Here is a 25,586-nt window from a genome sequence, read left to right on the forward strand (position 1 = left end):
CCAGATTGGAATCTTTGAAGGGTCTCTGAAGTCATCAAGTAGGGAAATACTTTGTGCCATGAACTTTCCTTTTTTGCTTATAGATCTGAGAAACCTAAGAGATAATAGAGATATGGGAGCACCAGGACAGGTGGGCAGAGTGAGGTTGGCATTCCCATAGGGGGAAGGTAGGTACTAATTTGTACGTGGGGAAGGAAAAAATGTGAATCAATGTGGATAGCAGCCAATGAACAAAGTTCTCATTTTTGAGGTTTGGGCAGATGTATGATAATGCACCAGTTTGTCTTACATTTCCCCAAAGTGACCTCATCATCACCAGTTATGTCTGTACATCCTACTTCTTGTATCAAGAAGACTGACGTATGGAGAACTTTTCTGGCTTTCTAGGTACAGACCTCCATTCGGACACTCTCAGACGAGACTTAGTCTACAGCGTGTGAAACAATGTGAGGAGAGGTCTACAACAGAAACCACCGTATAAAGAAGACACAATAGGAAACCGAGAAAAGAGTTTTTTTTTTGTTTTAATTATTCCTTCATATTCAAACTTCACAAACAGTGTGAACTTGTACAATACCTCGGAAAGTGAAACTTACAAAAAAAGTGCTGGTAACATTTAAAAAAAAAACAACAAAAACCCCAAAAAACAAACATCATTCTTAGCAACATCAATTACTCTTCCACACAAAACAGAAACCTTGTAAAATTTATTTTCGTATTTTTAAGGCGTAATACTTCCGTATAAAGTATATGCAAGAGATAAAACTTCACAGTATTCCAAAATGTCACAATAATAATAATAATATAGAATAATGAAGCGCTACAGTTAATTTTTCTTTTTTTGAATGTTTTTTTTTCCTGTTTAAATAACAAATACAAGTCACAGGTAAATATACGTGAGAAAAATACGAGGCTAATATTAAATGGCAGGTAAGGATACTCTCACTGTAAGAAAAAACTGGCAGGATGTGTGTATTTAGTCTATATTTTAAAGCACTTGATAGAAAAGGCGTATGCAAGGTTTTTCAAAACAATTTTTCTGTTTGTTTGATAACTGACAATGATTTAAGAGTATAATGAGAAAAAAAAAAGGAACAAACTCCCTCTCAAAACTATTGACCTGCTCATCCCAAACCATGTATGTTGATGGATGGATGTGTGTGTTCGTGTACACGTGGATCTTACGGCACAGAGTGATTCAAGTAGTGTTCCATGCCCACCTGCAAAGACTGGAGGGTAGAGTCTCTGTAGTCCTTCAGCTCACTTTCCTCTTGGAAAACTTAATCTTTCAATTTAAAGCTCTCTTTTTGCCTTGCCTCTCCCTTTTTCCAAACTCTTCCCCAATTCCCAGGGTCTTTGGTCTGAAAAGACAGTCTGGTTAGAAAAAGTTGCCCTCCATTCAAAATTCACTGGGAAATGGAAACAAAACCAGGACACCCACATAGACATTGGAAACACCACTTGGACGAATGAATATGTTTGTGCATGCACATGTGCGTGTGTGTGCGCGTGTGTTTTAGGTCTAAATATACAGTGTGTCTGTGTGTGTGTACACAGTAGCAATTGCAAAAAAGGGACCATATTCCTTTCCATACTAAGATACAACGTGATAAGAAACATTTCTGTGCAGAGAAAAGGGTTTCTAGGAATCTTATCACAACACTGTGGCGGGAAAATCAGGAAATGGGTTCACCTTTCAGCAGTCACCACAGTAAACTTCATTGCAAACACACATGCCAGATGTCTGGTCTGGGCACATGTGTATGTCAACAGCTAGCCATTCAGCCAACAGGTAACAGAAAGACAGCAGATAGCAAAACACGTCAATAAGGTGCTCAAAGAAAAAAGTGGCCCCCATTTCTCAAATGGATGGCCACATTAAGGTGCTTCAAAAAAGTTTTTTTTTTTTTTTTTTTTTTTCAGTTTTTATTTCAAACATTAAGAGAGGACTGATTTGCACATGGTAGTTCTGAGTCAGGCCAAGGGTTTTGAGATTTCTGACATCTTCCACTGAAAAGGGCTTTCACTATAGTTGTTTTGTTCAGTTTGTGGTGGGTCACTTGAGTCTAAAAATGTTTTTAATAGCCAGAAACTGAAATCAAATTAACAGGACTAAAAGAAATAACTGATGAAATGGTAGAGAACATTACTGCATTCCCATTGGATCAAGATGGTTTCGCCCATTTTTCCTCTTTGACTAACACCGTTCCTTTTTTCTTTGTTACAATCCATTCTTTGTGAACATACAGAAATGACCAAAGTCACTGCAAGTGGCTGTTTTTATTTTTTGTGATCTGTTGCAAGAGTCCAACCTTGTTTCCTCTGCTGCTGTTTGTGTAGCATCTGGATTTGTAATGAGCATCTGATTTTGTTATGTGCATGTCTGTATATATGCACATACACACACACCTATACATGTATAATATATACACTATATATATGTGGATACATATAGGAAGTGTGTATACATTTATACATTATATAGTGTATACTGTTTCAACTGGAGATAAACTGAACTGGGTTCAGACACTAGCACGTTTGTCTTTCCCCTGCCCCCTCTGTATATTTTAAACAGTCTGGAGCTTTTATTTATTTCTTAAAGTGCATTTTCAATGCAGAATAACTGTAATCCGCTGATTCCTTGGAAAACATATTTTGATGAGAAAAATCTGATGATTCTCAGCCCCAAGCAGGAGAAACCTGGGTTTGGTCGTGCCGGGGGCTGACGTGGCAGTGCCAGGCTTGTGCCTGAGTGATTACTGGGCATTCTGGACTCTGGGCACCTTAGCAGCAGCAGCACCTTTATGAGAAGGTGGAGAGAGAAAAGGAAGAAGGAAGGAAAGCCTGGATGAGGAGCAATGAGTTTGTTGTGTGTTTATGTATCAGACTAGCTAACTTCTTCTGTAATGGGTTTGTGCAGTCCCTGCTCGGCTTCAGTTAAGAGATGCTACCCAGTCCCTTCCCCACTAACTGACACCAACCTCCCTGCGGCCCCACGTGCTCCAACATGACCCATACGGCCCCCTTCACGAAGCTGACTCTGTGTCAGTTTCCTGTGGGTATATGAGTGCCAGCATTGAGTAGGAATAAGGCACCAGAGAAAGCAAAATGGTACAAAAAATGCAAAACCCCGTTTCAAAGAGCCTCTCCCATTGCCCCATTAAAATATTGCATGTGATACCATTTGTTTGTGTGTATTTAAAGTGTGTCAAATACAGTCTCTGAAAGGAACTCGAGGCCCTTCAGCACCAGAGATCTTTAGGAATGCACCCTTTGTCTAAACACACCCACGCCCCCCACCCCCATGCCCCACCCACACCACAAGCAAAAGCACCAGATCAGGAGAACAAGGCTGTTTGCCGTTGCTCGCCTCAATTTTGATAAAATCAAAGAAGTCTATGAAATAGGACGTTCAGGAGTGCTCTGAAATCACTGGATTTCGGCTGTTGTGTATCTGGTTACTTGATGCTTTACATGTCCAAAGAGTGTCTGGAAGGGGTTAAAATGTTGTGTTTAATGTTTAGGGGGATGTGCTAAACAAAAATTACTTCTCGAGTGATGCCCAAGGCTTCCACTAACAATTCAACCTCCTTCCTCTTTTTTTTTTTTTTTAAACATTGTAAAAAGGAAGAGGTTTGTCTAACTATAAAAGGGAAAAAATGAAGGCACATGATTTTATTCGGTCCCACAATCCTTAAGAAAAATGGTATTTTGTAAGGTATGTGTGTGTCTGTGTGAGCGCGCTCATGCTCTTGCACATGAAATGGGGTCTAAGGGGCCATTGGGGCAAGAGCCCGAGGGAAGTTGGGAAAGGGGAACAAGAGAGAATTTTGAGACAGAGAGAAGAAAGGAGAAAGGAGGAGATGGAGGCCTCGCTTCAGCTTTCTTTCATTGACAGTCTCAAGATTTGGCTGCTTTAGAGTCCAGAAAAGAGTTAGTTCGTCTTGGTCTACAAAGTGCCCCAGTTAAATATCTCCAGTTAATCATGTTACAGCTTTTGGTGTTTCCCTTTTCCCTTCCCCCCAGCCAAATGATTTTTAAAAAAATATCACAGTTTTTAAAAATTATTTTTTCAATGTTGAAAAAATATGGAAAAGCTATTGAACAGCCGTAGGGCACTCTGCCTGTCCATCTTCACAGTGAGCAGAAAGATGGATATTCTGCAAAATCACAGCTGAGGTGGGCAAGATCCCTTGTGCTCAGTGGTCCCTTGCCCTACCTTCCCGAGGGCAGGGGTGCCTTCACACCACTGCCACCTCTTTCATTTGGATCCCTGGCCTCTGCCCCCACTCCCATCCACGGAACGTGGGCTGCTAAGAAAGGCAGAGCCACTCCACAGAACCATGACAGTGACAGGAGGGTCTAGGAAGCAGAAAGTGGAGGAGGGAGGAGGCTCGCTCTCCTCCGGCAGTGTTAGCAGTGCGCTCTCTCGGCAGCCTGGGGTCTCCGGATGGGACAGCGTGGTTGAGCACCGAGAGGCTGAAGTCCCACTCACATTTGACTTCATGAGACCTCAACTCTCAGGCTCACCACCTTTCTGCCTTTCTTTGCATCAGAGTCGGTCCCCAGTCTCTAAGAAGGCCGTGACCCAAGACAGAGAGGCAGAGCCCGGCTGTGACGTACAAAGAAGGGCTACGGACAGCAGGATTTCAGAAACAAATTTAACTTTGGTTTTCCTACTTTCTCAAACCATAAAAATTAAAGCAGGGCTTCGGTGGCTTCGATCGTCTGATAGCTGTTCTATTTTTCTCATTTGGCAAGGCTAAGGCGGGGGGGAGAGAAAAGGGGCTTCCCATAATTGGTTGAAGACACAGGGTGGTAAAAATGCTTCCACACTTAAACTCACAGTCCAGTGTTTTTGACATTTCATAAATAGCTTTTTTTTTCTCTAAAAAAAGAATAAAACAAGAACAATCCCTTTACTTACTCATCTGAAACAAAATAAACAGCAGTGGGTACAAACTTCTTCTTGTAACAATTACAAAAAACAACAATATAATCCCAACTTTTTAACACGCATCTTGAATCAGTTATTTTTTTTAACCTCAAAACTGCAGCATATCCTTAAGGGCAAACTTTTCGATTAGTTTTTTTCTTTTTTTTTTTAAATAATGTCTTCACCAAAAAAACAGTCTTGTACCAATAAAATGCATTCAAAAATAGAAAATATTACACAACAAAAATATGTATCCTTCCTTTCCAAAAAAGATTCTTCACAAAAAAATGTAGAAAAAATTCCAACAATTTTTTTTCCTCTCCTAAACATTAACTTTCAGTCTAGGGCACAATTATTTATTGATTTAAATGTCTGTTTTTGCATAAAACATGGAAGATGCAAAACATTTACTGTATTAGGATTGTGAAGTTACATCCACTCCCACCCCTAATCGAAAACAAAACAAAACCAGAAAAACCCAGCAAGCTTTAAACAAATGGTGGTAGATAGCCACTTGGCTAGGAAAAATATCTCTGTTCTTCTGTTACTGAGCACTTATGAGTTAGGTGGCCCTGTTGGTGTTAGAGAACGCTGAAGAATGGAGATCAGGCTAGATTCAAGAGCTTCTTTAGCATGTGCGGGTGCCAATGAATCATTTCTAGGCCCCACAGCGTGGGACCATCCTTTCCAAATCCTCACGAGAAGAGAAACATGTGAGGTAGCACATGGACTGTCGTGTGTCCACGGGGTACTGGACACAGACATCTTTACAAACCACTTTCTCAAGCACAGCACAAATGTATGTCTGTATCTTTTATTTTTCATTTTTTTTTCCAAATGGTGCTCAAGCATAGGGCAAAAGGTAATGTAGAGCTCCAGTGGAATAAAGAAGGTGAGGGCTATTTCCTGCAGACTTTTTCCCACACTCTCCCCATTGGGGCAATAGTTGGAATAATGACAACATCTCTGATCTCAAAGGAATGCCCTATTGTCTCCAACCCCATTGAACACAGATACCTTTTATATTTTCAGCACTGCAGCTTAAACTATATACTTTTCCTACTTGATTTACTTATCTCTCATGTGGGATATAGTTTGTATGTGTCTCGGTACAAATAGATTTTTTTTTTTTTTGTAGCTTCCCCCCACCCCCATTTTTTATTTGCTTACTGGTTTTTTCTTCGTGGTTTTTGTTTTGTTTTGTTTCTGATTTTTTAAACAGTGAAATGTGTCCAATTTTATTTCCAGTGCATTAAACAAATTTTAAATTAAAAGAAGAAATAAAACTTTCCCCCCATCCTTCTAAAGGAAATGACTGATAAAAGTACAATATAATAAATTCAGGCATTGCCAAAAATAGCATGATGTGCAATCTCAATGACATCAAAGGAAACAAACAGACAAACAAGAATTATAGAACATCAGCATGAAGGAGCCACGATTATATATTCCCAACTATGGTATGATTGGCAAGCACTGGTTAAAAAATAGGTAAGGCTACTCTTAGATTTCTAACTCAACATAGTGAACCACTGCTCTTCTGTCTTTTCCTTCAACTCAATCTTTTACTCACTAGTTCCTTACATCTTTAAAATGAACAAATTTGTTTTTATATTTTTGGTCTACAGTAGAATTACATATGAATAATATAATAAAAAGATATTTCATTAACAGATTGGTACTGCATCCGTGTGGGGACAATAGAAAAAAAAAGGATTTAAATAGACACAGCAAATGGACTCTATTCTTATAAAAATACCAAGTATCATAGAAATTATAATCAGGGTAACAGATTAAAATGAAAACAAGTGCAGAAAGATGTATTTTGGATAGCATAAACTCCTGACAGGGTAGGCCCTAGGATTGCAGCCTCCAAGCCTTTCCCATGATTTCCACCTTTCCACAGCCTCACTTACAATTCAAAAGGAAATGGAAACAAAATGAAGATCAAGTGGACAGGTGGTTTAGCCAGCCAAAGCTTCCAAATTATCTTAGTTGACCAGTCAAGACCAGTGGTACAGCATTTGAGAAACCGACTAGACACAGGGGAGCTGCTAATGGTATCTGTTTTTAATTCTGGAAGAGTTCCCAGCCCCACTGATCAAGAGAGAAACCAAGGAACCAAATCATTTTCTTCTGGTAACATAAAACATGTGAGATGAAACAGTCTGACAGAGAGGATGTGGTGGTGAGGTGGGAAAGAAAAGAGAGGGGAGAAACAGGCAAACTTTGGGCACCATCTCCCTTTGTTTTCTTCAACACCTTGGTTTCCTCCTCTTTTTGAGCATCCTTCTGGGTTAGTGACAGGCCCAGTGTCATCTGAGTAGGCATGACACTGGGCCTGTCACTAACTCAGCTGCGACTGGAAATCCATGCTTACTGGCCTCTCAAGGTGGGTAGCTTTGGGGGATCCCCACCCCAGCCACCCACTGCCCCCTGGTCTTGATGAAGGGTGCAAAGCTGTAATGGTAGGGACTCTCTTTACATTAACTGTCTCTAAGTGAGGGTTAATTCACAATGATGGTTCAGAGTGTGTGTGGGGGAAGTGAAGGGAAAGGATTGAGCTTGGTAACCAAAGTTTTCTTCCAGAAAAAAAAAAGAAGAAGAAGAAATGGCATCAGTCAGAAAATACTGCTTTTGGTTTCTTTTAACTTCGAGCTGTCCTTGGTTTTTCTCTCATTCAGTTGCTCCAGTTTAAAGGAGAGTTTAGAATCTAGTGCAAATATCATCAAATCACAGCATTCCAGGAGCAATATCCTATCCCTTCATCCTAAATGGATACTATCCCTTCAGACCTCCTCAGAAGACTGGGGGCAATGGTCCAGAAAAGCATAAAACTGAATAAATTATTAATCTAGTACTCACTACAACAAGAAAGGCACTATCACAACAGATCAGCCTCCAAGCATTTTCCTTGCCATGGGCACGGGCGTTTCAACCACTCCAACAATCACAACAAAATCCAGACTGTGGCTTTTTCAATGCTTAAATTCATTGGCTAGTTGTCTAACTCCCCCACTAGCCATTGCTGCTGGCTCTGGCCAAGCAGAGCCTGGTCTGCATTTGCGTACATGCCGCCCTGTGTTTCACCAAAGACCCTTGTTTGTCTCTAAATGATTTAGCTCACTCTCTTCCTTGGAAGTTTCTTTCTCTCCATCAGTCTCCAGGTCAGGACTCCATTAAAGATAGTTTACAGTGTCAAGTACTATTATTTATTTTTCCCTATATTTAAACCTCTGATCAAACCCTAAGTTCAGTACCTCCTCTAAGAGCAAGGTCTCCTGTAAATACCACTGTGAGCAGGAGGAAAACCAAAGTGTCATCCCTCAACTACCAAAACATATCCTGAGAGCCTGCTGTATGTAGTACTTTTGTCTGGGAGAAACTGGGCTCAGAAGATTAACATCTTTGGTGACAGAACTGGAGTAGGTATGCAAGTTTCAAGGAAGAAGCCTCCCAAAGCTTCAAGAGAAATATCCTAGCACAATTACTGTGAATATATTTTAAAAGGCCAATTATTTCTTCTTACAGCTTCGGTTTGGGGGCTTACCCAAGACACATTTCTAAGTACCTGTTAAGACTTTTGAATTTATAGTTTCTTATTTAAAATAGAGATAATGCTTTAAGCTTAAGGGATTGCTTATGTTCGTTTTGATAGCTCTTTTCTTTTCTTTTTTTTTTTTTTAACGTAGAATAGCAGATGTGGATGGATACTAAAGAAGAGAGAAAAAAGAGACAGATATCAATGCTGTAATCTCAGCAAAGAGGACTCAACTGAGAGGCCTGAAATTCAACCTTAGCTGTGAATATAGTTGTGATCTTTCTTAGTAAACCAGAATCTTCAAAGCTATCACCTTGGATTCTGGAAGAGCCCTTCAGTATCTTCACTCTTGTGTCATTATTCCCCATATAATATATTGCTTTTCCTGCGATGCAAGATTCTTTTATGAACAGTTACTAAAGAGCTGTCAAACTCTAAATCTAAGATTTAAAAAGGCAATAAAAATAAATTCAACAAAGAAAAGTTAGGGAAGAAAAAACCTTCAAAACTAACCCTTTAGGCACTAGTAAGATCTTCTGGTTAATAAGGATAGTCTATCATGGAGCTGCCTGTAGGTTCTGATCAGTCTTCCACCCTCTCCTCCAGTATCAAAGTTGGATTAGCTTGTTTCAGAATAAACCTTTCACCTCACTGGCTTTCAGTGTTTATTGCACTGTTCCCTTACTGTCAACTTAAAGGACTTTACCACATGCATGGCCTTCCTCTTTGGTTAGCCTGATCTAGGTTTCACCCAGGGATGGAAAAGCATGCTCAGACTGAAAGGATTTCTCCAGTCTGGACAAGGCTATGGTTTTTGAAGGAGCACAGACCAATGCCCTCTGTCACGCTGAAATGTGCACCAGCAAGGGGCTCTGTGGTGTAGGCCAAGGGGAAGACTCCATCGCCTCTCGGTTGGCTTCCTCAATATCACAACTTTTACTGAACGCTTAGTTGGAAACAACATTGGGTAAACTTCTTAAACATCCTCAATTTACTGTACCAACTCAGATTCTTTATAGTAAGAAAATAGGTCCTATCAGTAGGGCAGTGTCTAGGCCCGCTCAAGAATTGGCAGAGTCTACAGCTTCTCACCAACCCTGGTAAGACCAAGCAGGATGGAAATAAATCTCTGTTTCTGTGATGCTCCTGGTTTCATAACTTGCCGTTTTCTTTCCCGTACCCAAGACACACTCTCCTGACACAAGTAAATACATTTCAGTAGTGCAATGCAGTGCAGTCATATTTAGTGCAAAAAAAAGAAAGCCCCATTATAGACCCAAAGCTCAAGCCTAGACAGCTCTTACAAAGGTTACCAGTGCTACAAAAGTGGGAAACTCAGTCTCCAGCTCACGCTTCTGTGAGTCATCTCTATTGTTGCCCCTGTTTGTTTTAGCTCAAAGGAGAGAAACTAGTATGCACCTATGTATTATTCTGTAAAACATTAAGCCAATAGGCAGAAAATAAAGGGAAGTAGTCGAGTTAAAACCAGGGGTATTATTTAAAAGAGGAAAATAGCTATTTAATGCAAAGGTCAGTAGTGGTTTTTATTTAATGGTTTTCATCATGTCAAATGGCTCCAATGCTAAAGTGAATGGGGACAGAAAAAGATAAAGCTTTCCTGTTTCCCAAAACACAGTCCTAAATTTAACAGTGCTGGGCTCTTCTTTTTGAATAGTGCAATCAGCTATTCCTCGAGGGCTACAGGCAGCAGCCATCTTACATAACATAAACAGGTACACTAGGACCACTCACTTTTCTACATTGACCCCTTTTCCCTCACTTAATATCACTCCTATTCACTTGTTTTCCTGACTCCACATAACAGATATATATATACACATACACAGGCCCCTCTCAGAATGATAGATTGAAACTGGTACAAATAGCTCAGTGACACACTCACACAAAAAGCACAATTATTAAATATAAAAGTGAATTATTACACCAATATTAAGAGTCTGCCTTGTACCTCTTCTTGTGTTATTCTGTAAGAGAAAGACATTCATGGTGGGATTTCTTATGGAGCTTACTGTTTTCTTAAGATTAATTTAGAATTAGTTTGGGAGGTGGCAATATTGAGTGATTCTGGAGAAATGATTTGCATTCAATGATCCTCAAGAATCTGTCTCCTCAATTTGGGACTTCACTTTCCAAATGGAAATATGCTTGTCTGCTCATACCCACACACATATGCTGAAGGTCTCAAGAGAATCAATATGTAGTTTAGAATAGATTATGGGAACAAAAGAGTTTGGCACAGTGGGGGTCAGCACATGGAAATGACTTTAAAATATAAAGTTACCATAGATTTTTCTCTATCATATCAGCTTCACGCCTTTATTTGCCATGATGAGGAGAACTAAGAATCTCACTTTCATCTACTCTGAGAACCATTATTCTTTCCACGATAGTGCAAAAAATAATTTTAATTAGATATATGCAAATTATCCCTAATTTATATCTCCAGAGGCTCCTCAGAAAAACTGAGGTTCAAATCAGTGGGACTAAGAAAGAAGTTTAAATGCTGAAAATACTTTTGAGAATTTTTTTCCTACCAATCTAAGGCTGGCTCCAAACCGAAAAGTGTCTCAAAGAGAGAAAGGGGAGAGTAACCAGCCTTGTTTTCCAAAGATCCCCCTAATTGTGAACATACACAAAGCACTTCAGACTACGACAAAATTTTATCGGAAACGTTCAGTATTATTTTATTTTCAGTTATCCTTCTGCATACTCCTCATGTGCCAGAGAGAGCAGATTAGGTACAGCAGCAGTCAAGGGTCTTTACGATTTCTCTAGATTGTTTGATAGCATGGAGAGAAGTCTTTAATCACAAAGAGGCACAGTTAGCTCACCTATTATCAGAATTACAACATGAGACACAGGCAAGGATGACAAGGGATGAGTGGTGCTAACTTTCTCTGATAACCCTGAGAATTGGCTTTAGGAATCCAGAATTGTATCAATTTTAGTCCCATCTCATTGTCCTGTTCCCTCTCTTTGTTTTTCCTCTGTTCACTTAATTGAAGTTGCAGTGATATTAAAGGTTGAGCCAAGAATGTCAATTACGGCACAAAAGACAGGTTACAAAAAGGTCCTCAGGTTGTCTGTAAATTGAGTTGAGTTGAAAACAATATGCCTTCAATTGAAATACTACAATTTCCTTTTTTAAGTTTCTAATTTGGTTTTCTTCCTTCTTTTGTAGGGGAAAGGGTCTGGCTGGGTGAAGTACTGGCAATGTGGTGTCAATCTCTCTTTGTTACTATTGCCTCCAGCATGTGTGTGTGTGGGGAATGCTGGGGTGGCGTAGATAGGAAAGCCATGGGGAAGAGGAAGTCTTCCTATTTCAGACCCCATGAACACACACAATCTTGAAATGAATAGAAAAGAAATACCTACAATTATAATAAAAATCTATAGATTGATTTTGGCATTTTAGTAGCACCCCTTTTTTTTCTGGGTATTCTTCACTAGATATTAATAAGAAACACCCAAAGAAGAATTTAATCAAAATAATTTATACTCAGCCTTATTTCAAAAAAGATTTGAGGTGGCAATAAGAATTTGTAGTATAAAATGCATGACCTTCACCTGCAATCAATTTCTATTCTTTGGCCCCAGACCTGTGAATTTAAGCATATAGGGTTTCTTTCCCAAGAAACAGTTTTTATTTTAACTAGTCTATCCTCAAAGGGCAGAGAGAATTTCTCTCTTCAAAGCTCTCAAGTGCTATTGGAAGAGGAAGATACAATTTTCATGAAGGAAAGGCTTTAATGGTAGGATGGAAGGCTTGTTTCTGAGAGTGAAATAAATATGGTAAGGCCCACACAGTATCACATTAAAGAATAAACATCTTTTACTAGCTTGAGAAGAAAGACATAAAGAGAAACAAATAAATCAACAAACAAAACTTTACTAAAACACACATTCCTCCAGCTTCAGATTTCTAAAAGTAGTAATTATGTTTAAATCAAGGTTTACAGATAGCAAACAACTGTTTTAATGTGTAAAAGTATTATCCCTTTGCTTTCCCGTGTTTCACTTTCTTTGAAGGAATTGCATCTAATGCACACTTGTCCTAAGTTCAGTGCAGAAAATAAACTCGTTTGCTACCAGCCTCAATCTCAGAACATTTCCTAAACTATATTTGCAAATTCTGTAACTACATATCTGTAAAATGAGATGCAGACTTTCTGAAATGCATTGTGGGGGGTGGGGGAAATTGGAGGAAGCAAGCTCTTTATGGAGAAAAGAAGAAAAAAAACCCTTCCTATCCTCCCAAATCTCTACTATAGTGTTTCTGACTATTATCTTGCTGCATTAGTTAGCATTAGGGCTATTGGTGCTCCTGACAGCTGTCAGCTTGGAGAAACAGGAGGCTCACAAGCAATAAGAAATTCACACCTTGGAGTCTCTAGAATATAAATCAAGATTTACACATTCATCTGAGATGAACAATTAGGTTGTAATGAGAAATCCTGGGTCTCCGGGTAGGGACGCTTCTTGGGGAAGTAGAAGGAACGGTGTCAAAAAGGCATCCTGGGATAAACTGGACCAAATGGGATCTAGCTGGACAACAGCTTCTCCTGCCCTATGGTATGCTTCACACCAGAGTATTTTAAGATTTAAAAGTGAGTCTTTAATTGTTTTAGAAGCCATTGCCCAAGAAGAGTACTTTAGATAAAGAGCAATTTAAGAAAAGATGCCAAAAATCAGAATGGACAAAGGAAGAGAGAGAGAGGATTGACCGGGAGAACATTTCAAATGAAGATCATAGTGCTAAGTCATGGAGATACCGGCTTTCGGGGACCCTAGTTTCCTACTGTCTGAGGAACAGGAAGGCTTCCAAAGTTTCTATTTCTCATTGTTCTCTGTGGTGTGAGTTGGTGTCATAAATTGGTTAAGATAAAAGCTGGGTCAAGCTTCAAGTCAAATAAAAACACATTTCTGATATTAAATGCTGATTCTGTTTGTCAAAGGGGAAAGCAAGAGCTGAACACATGGAACCAGAACCACACAGGACCCTAATGTCACAGAGTCCGTCTCTGTAAGAGCCGAGAGGCAGCACGCCATCCAGCAAGAGCACTGAAGTCAAGGAAGACTGTCACAAGGTTGCTGTGAAAATGACACCATACTGTAGAAACTATGGATATTTTCAGCCATTAGTAAATTACTGCTCAAGATTCTAAACCAATCAATAATTATTTTTGTAAAAAGGCAATAACTAGAGAAATTCTTCCTAATTTTGCCTATAATGTGTGTAAGTGGCTTTACTTGGTTGAGAAGAGCTCATGAAGGCTTAAGAAGTTATCAAAATTGTTCCGCAATGTTACTCCTTTCTTTAGATTCCTGTAAGTCTATTATCTGATAAACACGCATTCTGGCTAAGTATTAGCAAGAGTTTTCATCAACACTAATGATTTTTTTCTCCTTCAGCAATGATCTACTCATATCAAGAATTTGAACACCGTGGTATCTAGAAAAACCAGAAAACATTTTTCTCTTTATCTTTGGCCAGATGTGAAGGTGAGAGGAATTAATGACCTCAGCTAGTATAGTTGACATTTAAAACTGCAACTCGGGTACTCCCACTCTCAAGAGAACATTGATAACTTTTAAAATCTGAAGCCAAAAGGAAGACATTCTTCACTCTGCCTACGATTCTCAAGTTTATGTATTCACTCACTTCAGTGCTCTTTAACTAGAAAAAGAAAAAAACTTAACGAAGGATGTTTGGAATGGAGTAGAAGGAAGAGAAATGAACAGTTAGGGGTCATAATTATTAGGGTTTGGGGAAGAATAGGTAATTTAAAGTAGTCTTAAAGAGTAATAAGAAATAAAGGGAAAGGATTGTGAAAAGGAAAGAAGAAAATAATGAAGTTGATACAATTTGGGTATTGTTGTGATCATTGGAGAAGGAATAGCCTCACTAACAATTGCCAATTCTGTTTGTGTAGCAGAAGTACTTTTAGTTGGGCAGCGCCTACGGCTCAGTGAGTAGGGCACTCAGCCCTGAGGGTAGCCTTTCAAACCCAGCCTCGGCCAAACTGCAACAAAAAAATAGCTGGGCATTGTGGCGGGCGCCTGTAGTCCCAGCTGCTTGGGAGGCTGAGGCAAGAGAATCGCCTAAGCCCAAGAGCTGGAGGTTGCTGTGTGCTGTGACACCACAGCACTCTCCTGAGTGCGACAAAGTAAGACTGTCTCAAAAAAAAAAAAAAGTATATGTAGTTGAAAACTTCGGAAATAAGATTGTTGATTCTGCTATTAGACTCAATCTTAGCCCCGTCAAAGTAGTCTAAGAGTAGGTGGCTTCTTAATGAAAACCAGGTGTCACCCTTGGAGGGTGCTGAGGGGAAACTTTCTGACAGGGGAGGGTTCGGGAAGATTGCTGGAGGGACCAGCAGCATGGGATGGGGTCAGGAAACAAGTTATTAGGAAAGATCAGAGGAAGGAGTTCCTAAATGCTCACACAGAGAAGCCTTAATATTGATCCGGTGTGGAAAGGTCTTTTATGTGGAGTTTAAAGTTGTTTTCATTTTGTCCTGAATATGGAACAGAGGGAAAGTGACTAGTTCCAGGTGCCCTGGATGGATGGATGGATGAAGAGCTTATCTAACTATGAGATTCTTCAGGCACTGGGTTGAAGAGCTCAGGGATGCTGAAGAAGCTCTTTATCCGAAAATACTGTATGAAAATATTTCTTGTCCAGGGAGACAGGACGCCTGATTTCTGAAGGTTCTTTGATGACCTAGTTAAAGAAGAAAGGCGGCACATTCCCACTTTAACAGGCAAATAGAGATCACGGGGGGCCCGTACCCAAGGGACGCCATTTTATGAATTCCTCAGACTGAAAAAGGTCTCAGATAAATATTTCTGAGTTCTATTTCTCTTAGCCTCTGTCAATAAAAGGTTCTTCAAATTCCGGTTTTAGCTAAAAAGAAAACCTCCCAGGAAAATAAACACTGTATTGCCAAGTTGCCTTCAGGGAAATGTTGAAGACTAGTTAAAATAATTGTAAGCATATTGAAAACAAAAAGTAGTCAGTACTAAAGAACCAGTACTAAAACATATGTTTGAAAATACATTTGAGACAACTAGGCATTTCACTGTCTTACGCTTTTCAGAAGAGTGGCCCTTTAAAATGCAGCCTATCATTGTTGGTCAGATCTTCTGGAGGTTAAGCAGGTCCTTGGTCATGTTTTTAAAAGCAAATTTAGACAGTGACAGTCTTAGAGGGGAAAATCACAGATACATTCATATGTACTTCTTTTGTTCTTCAGATATTGAAAGAGTCAGCTAAGCAAGATCACTTTGAATATGAACCTCTTTGTATTAGCCACACACCCCCCAAAATTTTAAAAAACATTTTCACTTTCCTACATTTGCTAATTCTGAGCTTAAAAAATTCTAAAATTGTCTAAAGACAATATTGAAGCTGATAACATAAAAAGCAAACTAGAGCAGTAATAATTATTAAATGCACCAGATTAACTGCAGCAGGTTGGTGATGGGTGATATATGCAAAGAAATAATATTTCAATGAACTCATGATCATAGGCAGATTCAAAAGTTAAAATGAATATAATGTAATATATATTTCAATATAGAGCTATTGTATATATAATGTGTATGTCCTAGGTTTCAGAAATACTGCAATGTAGTGTACTTAAAGTAAGCATACCTAAATAGTAACTCATTCTTTCACAAAGTCACTAGTACGATTAATTAAAAAAAAAAACAACTAATTTTTTTTCCAGTAGAAAGAAATATCTATGGTTACAGTCACAGACTTCTTTTGGATATAGAAAGACAATATACATTTAAAAATTAATAACAACAAAAAAGTTGCAACCGTAAGTAGCCTTACTTAATAAGGGAGAGGAAAATGTCACCAAAATAGAAAAGGAGAGAAAATGTCCTCTGAATTCTATAAAGCAGAAATAATCTACATGTCATAAAAAATAATGAACCATCTAGTAAAAGAAGGGCATGGGCGTGAGGAAACTGAATCTGACTTTTTCCAGGCCACCAAGACTTCAGGGTCAGCTCTGAGAGCCAGGTCCATTCATTCAGTATGTTACACTAGAGTGGCATCCTATTTGAATGTTCGAGATGGGCACCAGCCATCAATTCTTAGAGACTATTATAAAATGTTCCCCCCATAGTCTGTTGGTTTGCTAGACATAGTAAACAGCCCACTCCTGGAAAGACTTCGGCAAAGGCCACGTTGGTTTCAGGAGATACAGTTTGTGAATGACAGATGATATCCTACAGCTGCAGGTAGAATTAGGAAGCTTTACTTTGGGAATAAAATTTAGTTGTGGGTTTGTGTGCCTGCGTGTGTGTGTGTGTGTGTGTGTACACTGGGTCGCATAGAGGAAAGGAATGGAGGCCAGTAGCCATGAGAGGGCTCAGGCTGAAGTGTGAGTGGGCCTGTCAGTCTGGCTTCGGGGCCGCCCTCCTCCAGGAGACCTGGTGAGGTGCCCCAGACTGCGGCTCCTTCTTGCGTGCTTGCCAGTGAGTACTTCTGTTCTACCTTCTTCTGGAGGAAAACAGCCTGTCCCTGTGGGTTTGCTGTGGATCCAACAAGCTGCCTTTGTTTCTCCCAACTCTGAAATGCTACAAAAAGCAACAGAGTGGGCAGGTGACTGCTTCCTGGGAAGGGAGCCACAAGTCTAGAGCACAATGGTGGGAAGAGGCAACTGGGAAGAGGGACCTCTGCCTGTGTGTGCTTTGTCTGAGAAGCACACGTATGTCCAGAGACAAGAAATATGCACACAAGCACACACATGCACACGCACACACACCAGTATATCAAACAGAACTGCAGAGTTTTGTAAATGGATTCTAACCCACACCAGCATAGTCAAGTTTCTCATTAAAGGGATACATAGAAATTACTGATGGGCAATGGGGTAGAAGCAGATATGTCAGGCTTTTGACTCTTAGCTAGGAATTCCTGACCGGTCTTGGTGTCCCCGGGTAATATGAATGTGGAACAGTTTTGTGCTGAGAGCACCCCACAGTGTGTGTGCACACGCATAAAGCACACTTATTTACAGACATTTTGGACAGCAGCTGTGACATACTGGCTGGGTTAAGCCCCTTTCATTACTAGAATCTACATATAAATTGCAATGATTTTGCTGGGCAATAACGACTTTTGCAACAGTAGTAGAAACAGATGTCTCCTATGGGGCTAAAAAAAAATGTTTTTTTCTGCTTTGGGCGTATCAAAATCTCATGGAGGCACTGTGAACCAAGGAAACCTCTGATTTTGAAAGAGGGGCATTAGGGACTTTTACACCCTCACTGGATATCCCAAAAGCCTGGCCCCCCATGATTGTGGCTAGATTTTGCCTACAATCTGCAGGGTATGGTCCTTCATGAAGACTTGAAGGTTGTGAGTTTGCAGTGACGCAAAGAACCATCGGATAAAGAAGATGCTCTCTGAGACTGAGAAAAAAAGTATAGAGATATACATTGCAAAGGGAAAGAAAGCGTTTTGTTGGGATAATTGTCTCTGCGAAGAAAATGTTTACAATTTGCATCCCAGGTACCTGTGATTATGTTTTATAGGATTCACTATTTAGTAAGATGACATCTATTTTACATTCAGCGCCGACCTACATCACTGAGATAGAATAGATAGGAAATAGCAGCCACTTCCTGAAAATAGCCAGTTCCAGATAAGTTTGGTGCCTCCCCAAGAAGTAACTGTTCCCATAGTCCTCAATCATGAATAGCAACTGTTTTTGTGGTAAGAAGCAAGAAATGCCCATATCCTCAGAGCCTTCCAGTTGCCATCTTTTGTTCTTTTCCCCCCTGACTTTCTGATTTAAGGCAATAATTCTATCTATAAGTAGCCTCTTGTGAAAATACTTTAACTGAGGTCACTTCAGATTTGATTTTAGTATGAAACAGGCAGGGTCTAAAGAAACCACTAGAATGACAGGTGTTTCGGTTGGTGGTGTGGAAAGATGACACTTCTGGTTTCACCCCAGGGCAATTTTCCCTCTCATTCAGTGAGGGGGAAATACATATTCCCAAAAGGAACTCATGCTATGCCACCCTCATTTCCTATCTCTTCACCCTAAGAAGAATGGAAAGCAGCTCCACAATTTCACAACAATTCCCTGGGCTCTGCTAATGTACACTGCTGACTGCTACAGATGCAGCGTTTGAGAATGAAAGAAATCTTCAGAGACTTAGAAAAATCTTTGGGGTATTTTGGTCAGGCTAATCATCTTTATATCCAGTGCTAGAAATGAAGCTTTGGATTGGTAAGTTCCACATTTTGTGTTTACAGGAACACTGAGTCACCACAGCCTTTCCTCTTGTGAAGGTTTAACTGGTATCGGAAATAGCATCTCTCCATGAAAGCCCTTGGGAATATGAAAATACTCTCGCTCGAGAACAAGAGCTCTCCTGTGCCCCTTTTCTGCCTCCATAAGCAGCCTGAGCACCAGAGTAGAAATTGCTTTTGAAAGTCTGCCCCATGTAATCTATTTCCTGGGGTTCTAAGAGAACAGCCATTTTCTTCATGAAAACACAGAGAGGAGAAAGAGGTGGCTGCTGCTCCAGTTGGGAAGTTATGTCTGGTCTCAGACAGTGGGTGGCCAGCTAGGGAGGTTGCTTTGCTTTTTCTGGGGAGTTAGGGAGCCTATTTAAATTCTAGTGTACCCTTCCTTTTGTTCATCAACAAGTCACATGGTTCTTTCTGGAGTGTCCTATTTTTCTTTTTTAAATTTCTTTAACTGGGGGACAAAATTGGGTATTTCAATAAAGTTCTTTTCTGGTGAGTAAAGAGGGTTCTCAGAGCCAGAAATCACTCAAAAGACAGTTTGCCAACCCTACCCATGGAAAAGCCCAGAGAGTTCTCTAAATACCTCTTGCCAAACTTCCTAGTTTTGCCATTGGATATTTCTTGGTCTAGCATTGTTTGGTGCTGAATATAGTTTGCAATTCCTTTGTTCTCTCCTCCAGAGCTTCCATTACCCTGGACTTCAACTCATTACTAAATTAAAGAATTCTTTTAGAAGATTTCTTTTGAGAGTCAGGTCACCATGGAAAGGGCGCCCTCCTGATCTCCTAATCCCAAGGGCATGCCAGGCTGTGTCTGCTCTCACATCGCACCTTCTTTTGTTCTTTTGCTGCGGCAGCGCTCTACTAGAGGCCGACCTGATTTGATTATCTGATACCTTTTCTGCAGAATCATATAACTCCTGCTCGCAGCCCCAACTATCACATAAAATCTTCTAGAACAACAGAGGAAGGCTCTAGAAAGGGGGCATAGCTAGTATGAATTCCAGCCACATTGGCCTCTCTCTCTCCTCTCCTAAAAGCAACAGGTGGTGGGAGCATTGTAGGGAGTCCCCAAAAGGAAGCACAATGGGCCTTTACTATGTTTTCTGGGGGACCTGAGGGGTTTTACTAGGAGCATACCTCATTTTTCACTTTTCTATGGAGAAAAAACACTGAGTTTTGGGCATGGGCAGGGCACATACTGCTGGTTTGTTTGTGCGATGGAAATACACACAGGTCAAGGCATCAGGACTGAATAGGAAAAGAACGCACTCAGGTGAAAACTTTTCTCTGTTCATTATCAGAATGCACAAATTCTCACAGGTCATGGATTGGAAAGGGATTTTTTTGGTCCTTACAGAATATTGTGATGATAGAAAATAAAATCCCTATGACTTTTAAACAGAGCAAGCCTTTAAAACCCAAGTCTTTCCAAGGCCAAGAGCTACTGTAACTTCTAAGATGGCTGGGAATGGACTGTGGCTATCACATACGAGGACATTTTCTGCTATGCTTAATCATGGCACAAATAGATTCAGAGTGTTAGGAATTCGGGAAGAGAAAAGTTGATAAAGCTGTTCTTAAGAGCTCGAGTTTATAATTCAATTAAAATATATAGTAAATTTTGATACAGAGACTCTCATCTCAGGTTTTTTTTTTTGCCCAACTTGGTCTTCCATCTTTTTCCATGTGTAGATCTGTATCTACATGTGCTCTAATGCTTTTCTTTTTTAAGGTTATGTTTTACACATTTGAGGGTCTTTTTGTACAAATGTTGGCATTTAACAGGGAAAATATTGCCTACATTGCTGATATACTACCAATGATTTTAGTGCTAGGAAATTTTATTTTTCATAAACCATGTCTAAATGTATGGAAATACATATTCCACTTTGATTTTTTACCTTGTCCTTATCTAGCAAATTTCATTTTAAAATCATAAATTGCTAAAGAAAAATTCTTTTCCGTACTAGTTCTTGTTCCTATATTCATCCTAAGAGGTCTTAAGTCTGGAATATTTGCTTTCATCTTATCTATCTTCTTCTTGGCTACTAAAGAGGAAACATTTTTAAGCACTGATATCATCATAGCCTGAGGTCTAAATATAAGATGATTGTAGATTCAAAACCAAAAAGTAAAAAAGATCCACACTCATTTGCTGATCTTAAAGCAAAATATGTTTTCTTATTTCTTAATGTGCTTGGGACGGTTCAGTTTAAAAGTGACGACTGGCAATCTAAAAGCATCTCTATCTTTTTGGAACAGGTACAGCCTGGTTTCTTTTCTAAAATGTGGGTCAGTTTGGGAAGCAGCCCTTTGAGAGGCTAGGCAAATAGCAATGGCCCCATGACAACTTCTTTGCTCCCACTCCAATCTGTCAACTATTTAGGCTATGAGATGTTTGGGAACAATAGACATATGGTAGGGATACATCTACTTTAATGCAAACCTGGGTCGTCTGTTTTGTCACAGACTACAACAATTATATCTCCTCACCAACAATTCTTTTGGGATCACCCAACTTTTTTTTTCCTTTTAAGATAACTTCTTCTATGAGGAAAGGATAATCAACAAGGTTTCAAGTTACCTGTGGTTTTTTTGTCTACATGTTGTGCATAAAAAGGTGGATTTTAACCCAATTGCTTAGCTTTTTACATGGCAAATTTGTATTAAGGCAAATGGGTCTGCTTCAGATTTTCACTTGTAACATGTCGAGTGATTTCATGTCAACTTCCTAGAGATTAATTTTTTCCTTAATGTCAATCTCTTCTATTTTATGGGTGGTAGAATAACTTGTTTTTCAAAATATCAAAACAATTCCATGACATAGTTAATTAACTAATGCTCCCTCTGTTGGTGGTAAGTGGAAATATTAGAGCCTATGACATCGATACTAAAAAAAAAAAAACAAAATTAGCAATAGAAAAATGAATGTTTCTTATTTCTTTAGCTGTTTCTTACTAACTTTTACAACAAGTCAGTTTTGGACACACAACTCTTGGTAGGACTCCTTTAGAAATCATTATGAATAATATTCAATAGTCAATTAACCATCCAAGTCTACATTAAAACTTCTAGCAAAATATCCACTGAATTAAGCACCAGAGAACCAAATCAAACTCACAAACACGTCAGTTGCACTAACCCTACTATCACAAAGAACTTACCAAAAAGATCCAAGTTAACCAAATGTCTAAAATATATAAGTAAAACCAATTTAGTCATTATAGAGTTGCTTGCCTTGGAAGATTTTCCCTCATTTGCCATGTAGCTTTTGTAAATATATTGCTGACAGGAAAATTAGAAGGGAAATTAAATTAAAATGTAATTTTGAAACTAAAATATGGTCTCTTTTCTTCTTTATAAAATTATAGTTTGTTGTTTCTGCTTTGTTTAAAGATTCACTTTTCTCTTCTAGTGTGTTAAAATATGCCCAGCAATGAAATCACTTTGGGGTTATTAGTTAGGTTTACAGATTACTATATTTGAGTTGGAATCCCTTCAGGACACTGTCTGTAATGGAAAAATCTCTACTATAATACCTTGATCAGGACCGAGGAGAGAAATCTCAACTAGGGAGAGAGAGTGGCATCTGGTATGATGCAATAGATTGCTGGCCTTTCGAATGGTGGATGTTGGCATCTGGAAATTCTGTTTATTTCTCTAAAATCTTTCCAAAACACAAGGGTTAATAAATCATCTAAAGAATGATCATCTTAATTAGCCCTCTTCACCATGGTGGAAATAGAAGGTGATATTTAAAAAGAAAAAAGTAATTTTGGCATCAATGCATCTCGATCTGTAACAGGCTCCTCCTAACAATGCTTTCTGTAGTTGTGTAGGGTGAGGAGGTACCGCAGAGTTTTGCGAACTCCTCCTCCCGGCTGACCACGAAAGAAAAGAACCCATTTACGAAGTCCTCTAGACTACTAGTGTTTCATCATAGGGAAAAAAAAAAAAAAGTAAAGTCAATAGAAATTCTAGAATCATAAGATCTCAGTGAAATTTTGGAGACGAAAGCTGTTTCTGAAAGATAAAAGTCCCTCCCATGAAAAAGAACAGAATTCTAGATGGATCAATTGCAAAAAATCTTCAGTGGAGCAACTTAAGCTTGCTAAAAGTCAAAGAACTACATATCAAAATACAAAGCAGCAATTCAGATTACAGCAGGGATGGATGGGCTGGCCACACAGGCCCTCATCAACCCAGGCAATACTTAAAATAATAAAAATTAAGGAAAATTAAAAAAAATATGAAGAAAATATCCTTCCTCTCTTTCAAATATAACTTTAGTTGCCTTTTATTCTTTCTATCTGGAAGCAGTATCGCTAACCTTAACAGTCTTGACTTACCAAAAAATATATATATGTGTGTGAAATAAAATAAAAGAGAAGGGATTGGTGGCAGTGTATGCATAACCAAAATGAAAAAAAGAATTACTTTTAACAATTTCACTTTTTTGTTTTTTTTTTACACAAATACTGTTGTAAATATATTTAAAAAATCAGCATTCTATCTGGTAAACGTCACTTTTGCCCCTCTATAAAATTTTGAATTAAAAAAGCCTCAAGAACTTTTTATTGTTCCCCCCACCCTCCATTTTTCTTTTTCTCTTCCACAAGAATATATCCTGACACTTTTTTTTTGCAAAGATTGTTGGAAATAATCCTTCTCTTGTACCTAGAAACATAGGTGCAAATTTCTGGTATCTTTGTTTTATCTGCATTCCTGCCTTTCATGAAAGTCCCTCTTGATTGTGCTGAGGCTGGGGCTCAGCGAAGACACTGAATAAATACGATAGCCACTGTTGCTTGTTGCTTGTCCAAGTCTTCCTGGCTTCTGCTGAAAGGGGGGATATGGAGGAGGTGGGCGGGGGTGTGGACCCCGGCAGAATCTGGGGGAGAAGCCTGCCATTTGCCTTTCTTTCCCACACCACCGACCCTCTGCCCATTCCCGCCCCCCACAGCCCTTTTGTGAAATCAGACAACGTGGTAGGTGGAAAACAGCAGGGCCCTCCCTCTGGGTTTTCAACCAGAAGTGATAATCCACAGTTTTAACTGGTTACTGTGAAGTCCAAGCGGCCAGAATTGTGAAAATGTCCACTGAAACACTGCAAGCGGTGTACTTAAAGACAGTAGGCCTTTTAGATTTTGTTATATATTTTTGTAGTGCTCTTCACAAGTGAAAAAAAAATGTTGTGTTTTTTTTTTTTTACTTTTTTTTAAAAGATTTTTTTGTAAAGAAGGGTTGTATTTAGAGGCCAGTAGCTAGAGATCCAACCAGTGGACCTCTCGAAGCACTACCAGGCCTTAAGGCCACCATCCGAGGGAGGCTGGGGAAACGACTCTTCACCCAAGCCTCCGGAAATGTAATGTACCAGCAGGCAAAAAACAGTTCTTCATGTAGTACAAAATGAAATGAAACAAAACAAAAACAGAAAGTAAAAACAAAACCAAAACATTTCTTAAAATTCTAGTGCCATAGCTTTTTTTTTGTTTGTTTCTTTTTTTGTTGTTTTGTTCGTAAGAAAGAGAGAAAGGTACTACTTATCCGTCAGACACGTGCATCCTCATGTGGTCGTTGAACTGCTCGATTTGGTCAAACTTTGCTGGACAGACGGAGCAGACGTAAGTGGTCCCCTCCGCGCAGGCCACCACGCCTTGGGGGCCAGCGCGGGCACCTGGCGGTGTGCCCGCAGGAGGGGTCCCGTTGCTGGCACTGTGCAGGGCCACGTGTCGCTCCAGGAGGGTCTTGTGAGAGAACTTCTTTTTGCAGATGTAGCACTCGTAGGACTTCTCCCCCCGGTGGAGGCGCATGTGCACGTTGAGGGAGCTCTTCTGGGTGAAGCGCTTGTTGCAGATACTACACTGGTACGCCCTCACTCCTGTGTGCGTCACCATGTGCTTGATAAGGTAATCCTTTAAGGAGAAGGAGCGCCAACAGATGCTGCATTGGTGGGGCTTCTCGCCTGTTGATAACGGGAAGAGACAGCAGGCAGGACAGAGCGGGACAGCAAGGGAGGGAGAATGAGAGACAGAGAAACAAGACAACAAAAAAGAAAAACAAACAAAAAAATTAAAAAAAAATAAAATTGGATTGCTTAATGGATCATCCTTGGTTGGAAAAGTTCAGGACTTCCTGGCCTCTCATGTTCAGAGAAAGCTTGCTTTATGGTGATGCTAGGACAGTTTTTGGTTTTCCACTTCCCCATGCCAGAAAATGGCTCTCTTGGAAAGCTACAGAGAGTCTCCAACTAAAAGTCTTCAAAGGTCATTCTGTGGAGAAAAGGGAGGGCTCCTTTTTAAGGGGGTTATTCTCAGGGTCATCACTAGGGGATTTAGTGTTTCCCATGAATGTTATCAAATACGTCTAAGAAATAATTAGAAGAAAGATCTTTGAAGACACAGAGTTCTTTAAAATCTCTGAGATCTAAGAATATTGGTCATATAGCTTCGTTCTTTGGGAACATCCCCACTTCCAGTATTCTCTCTGGAAGTTTACCTGTATGTTGATTATAAGTCTGAAAAATATTTGCCAACATAGGAATAAGTTGTTTGGAAGAGCTACACTTCCAATTTTATGTATTTTAGACAGAAATCTTCCTGGAATGTACCTTAGAAGTCAGTTGGCTATTCTGTACCGACTGCACTGAGCTGCCGACCCACCACCCCAGTGGGTCTGGATGCTGAGCAGGTGGTGGCCAACATAGTGATCTCAGGGGCAAGTGGTCCTGTTCAAATCTTGGCACCAGCACACCACATGCCACTCTGATGCATCACCTCAGAGGTATCCCGTCGACTTACCTCA

At 39.7% G+C, this 25,586-nt stretch overlaps 1 protein-coding gene across 13 annotated transcripts in view; it reads right to left on the bottom strand.

Annotated features, from left to right (window-relative positions):
- Positions 1-506: 506 nt before the first annotated feature.
- The window catches only part of ZBTB20 (zinc finger and BTB domain containing 20), an 838,943-nt gene continuing 813,863 nt past the window's right edge, over positions 507-25,586 (bottom strand). For all 13 annotated transcript variants that reach the window (XM_053565344.1, XM_053565346.1, XM_053565343.1 and 10 more), the window contains one exon: positions 507-24,747. In XM_053565344.1, the coding sequence (XP_053421319.1) occupies positions 24,326-24,747 (422 nt within the window). In that variant the 3' untranslated portion in view covers positions 507-24,325. The remainder of the gene's footprint in view (positions 24,748-25,586) is intronic.

Source organism: Nycticebus coucang, chromosome 16 (assembly GCF_027406575.1).
Source record: "Nycticebus coucang isolate mNycCou1 chromosome 16, mNycCou1.pri, whole genome shotgun sequence".
Classification (NCBI taxonomy): Eukaryota; Metazoa; Chordata; class Mammalia; order Primates; family Lorisidae; genus Nycticebus; species Nycticebus coucang.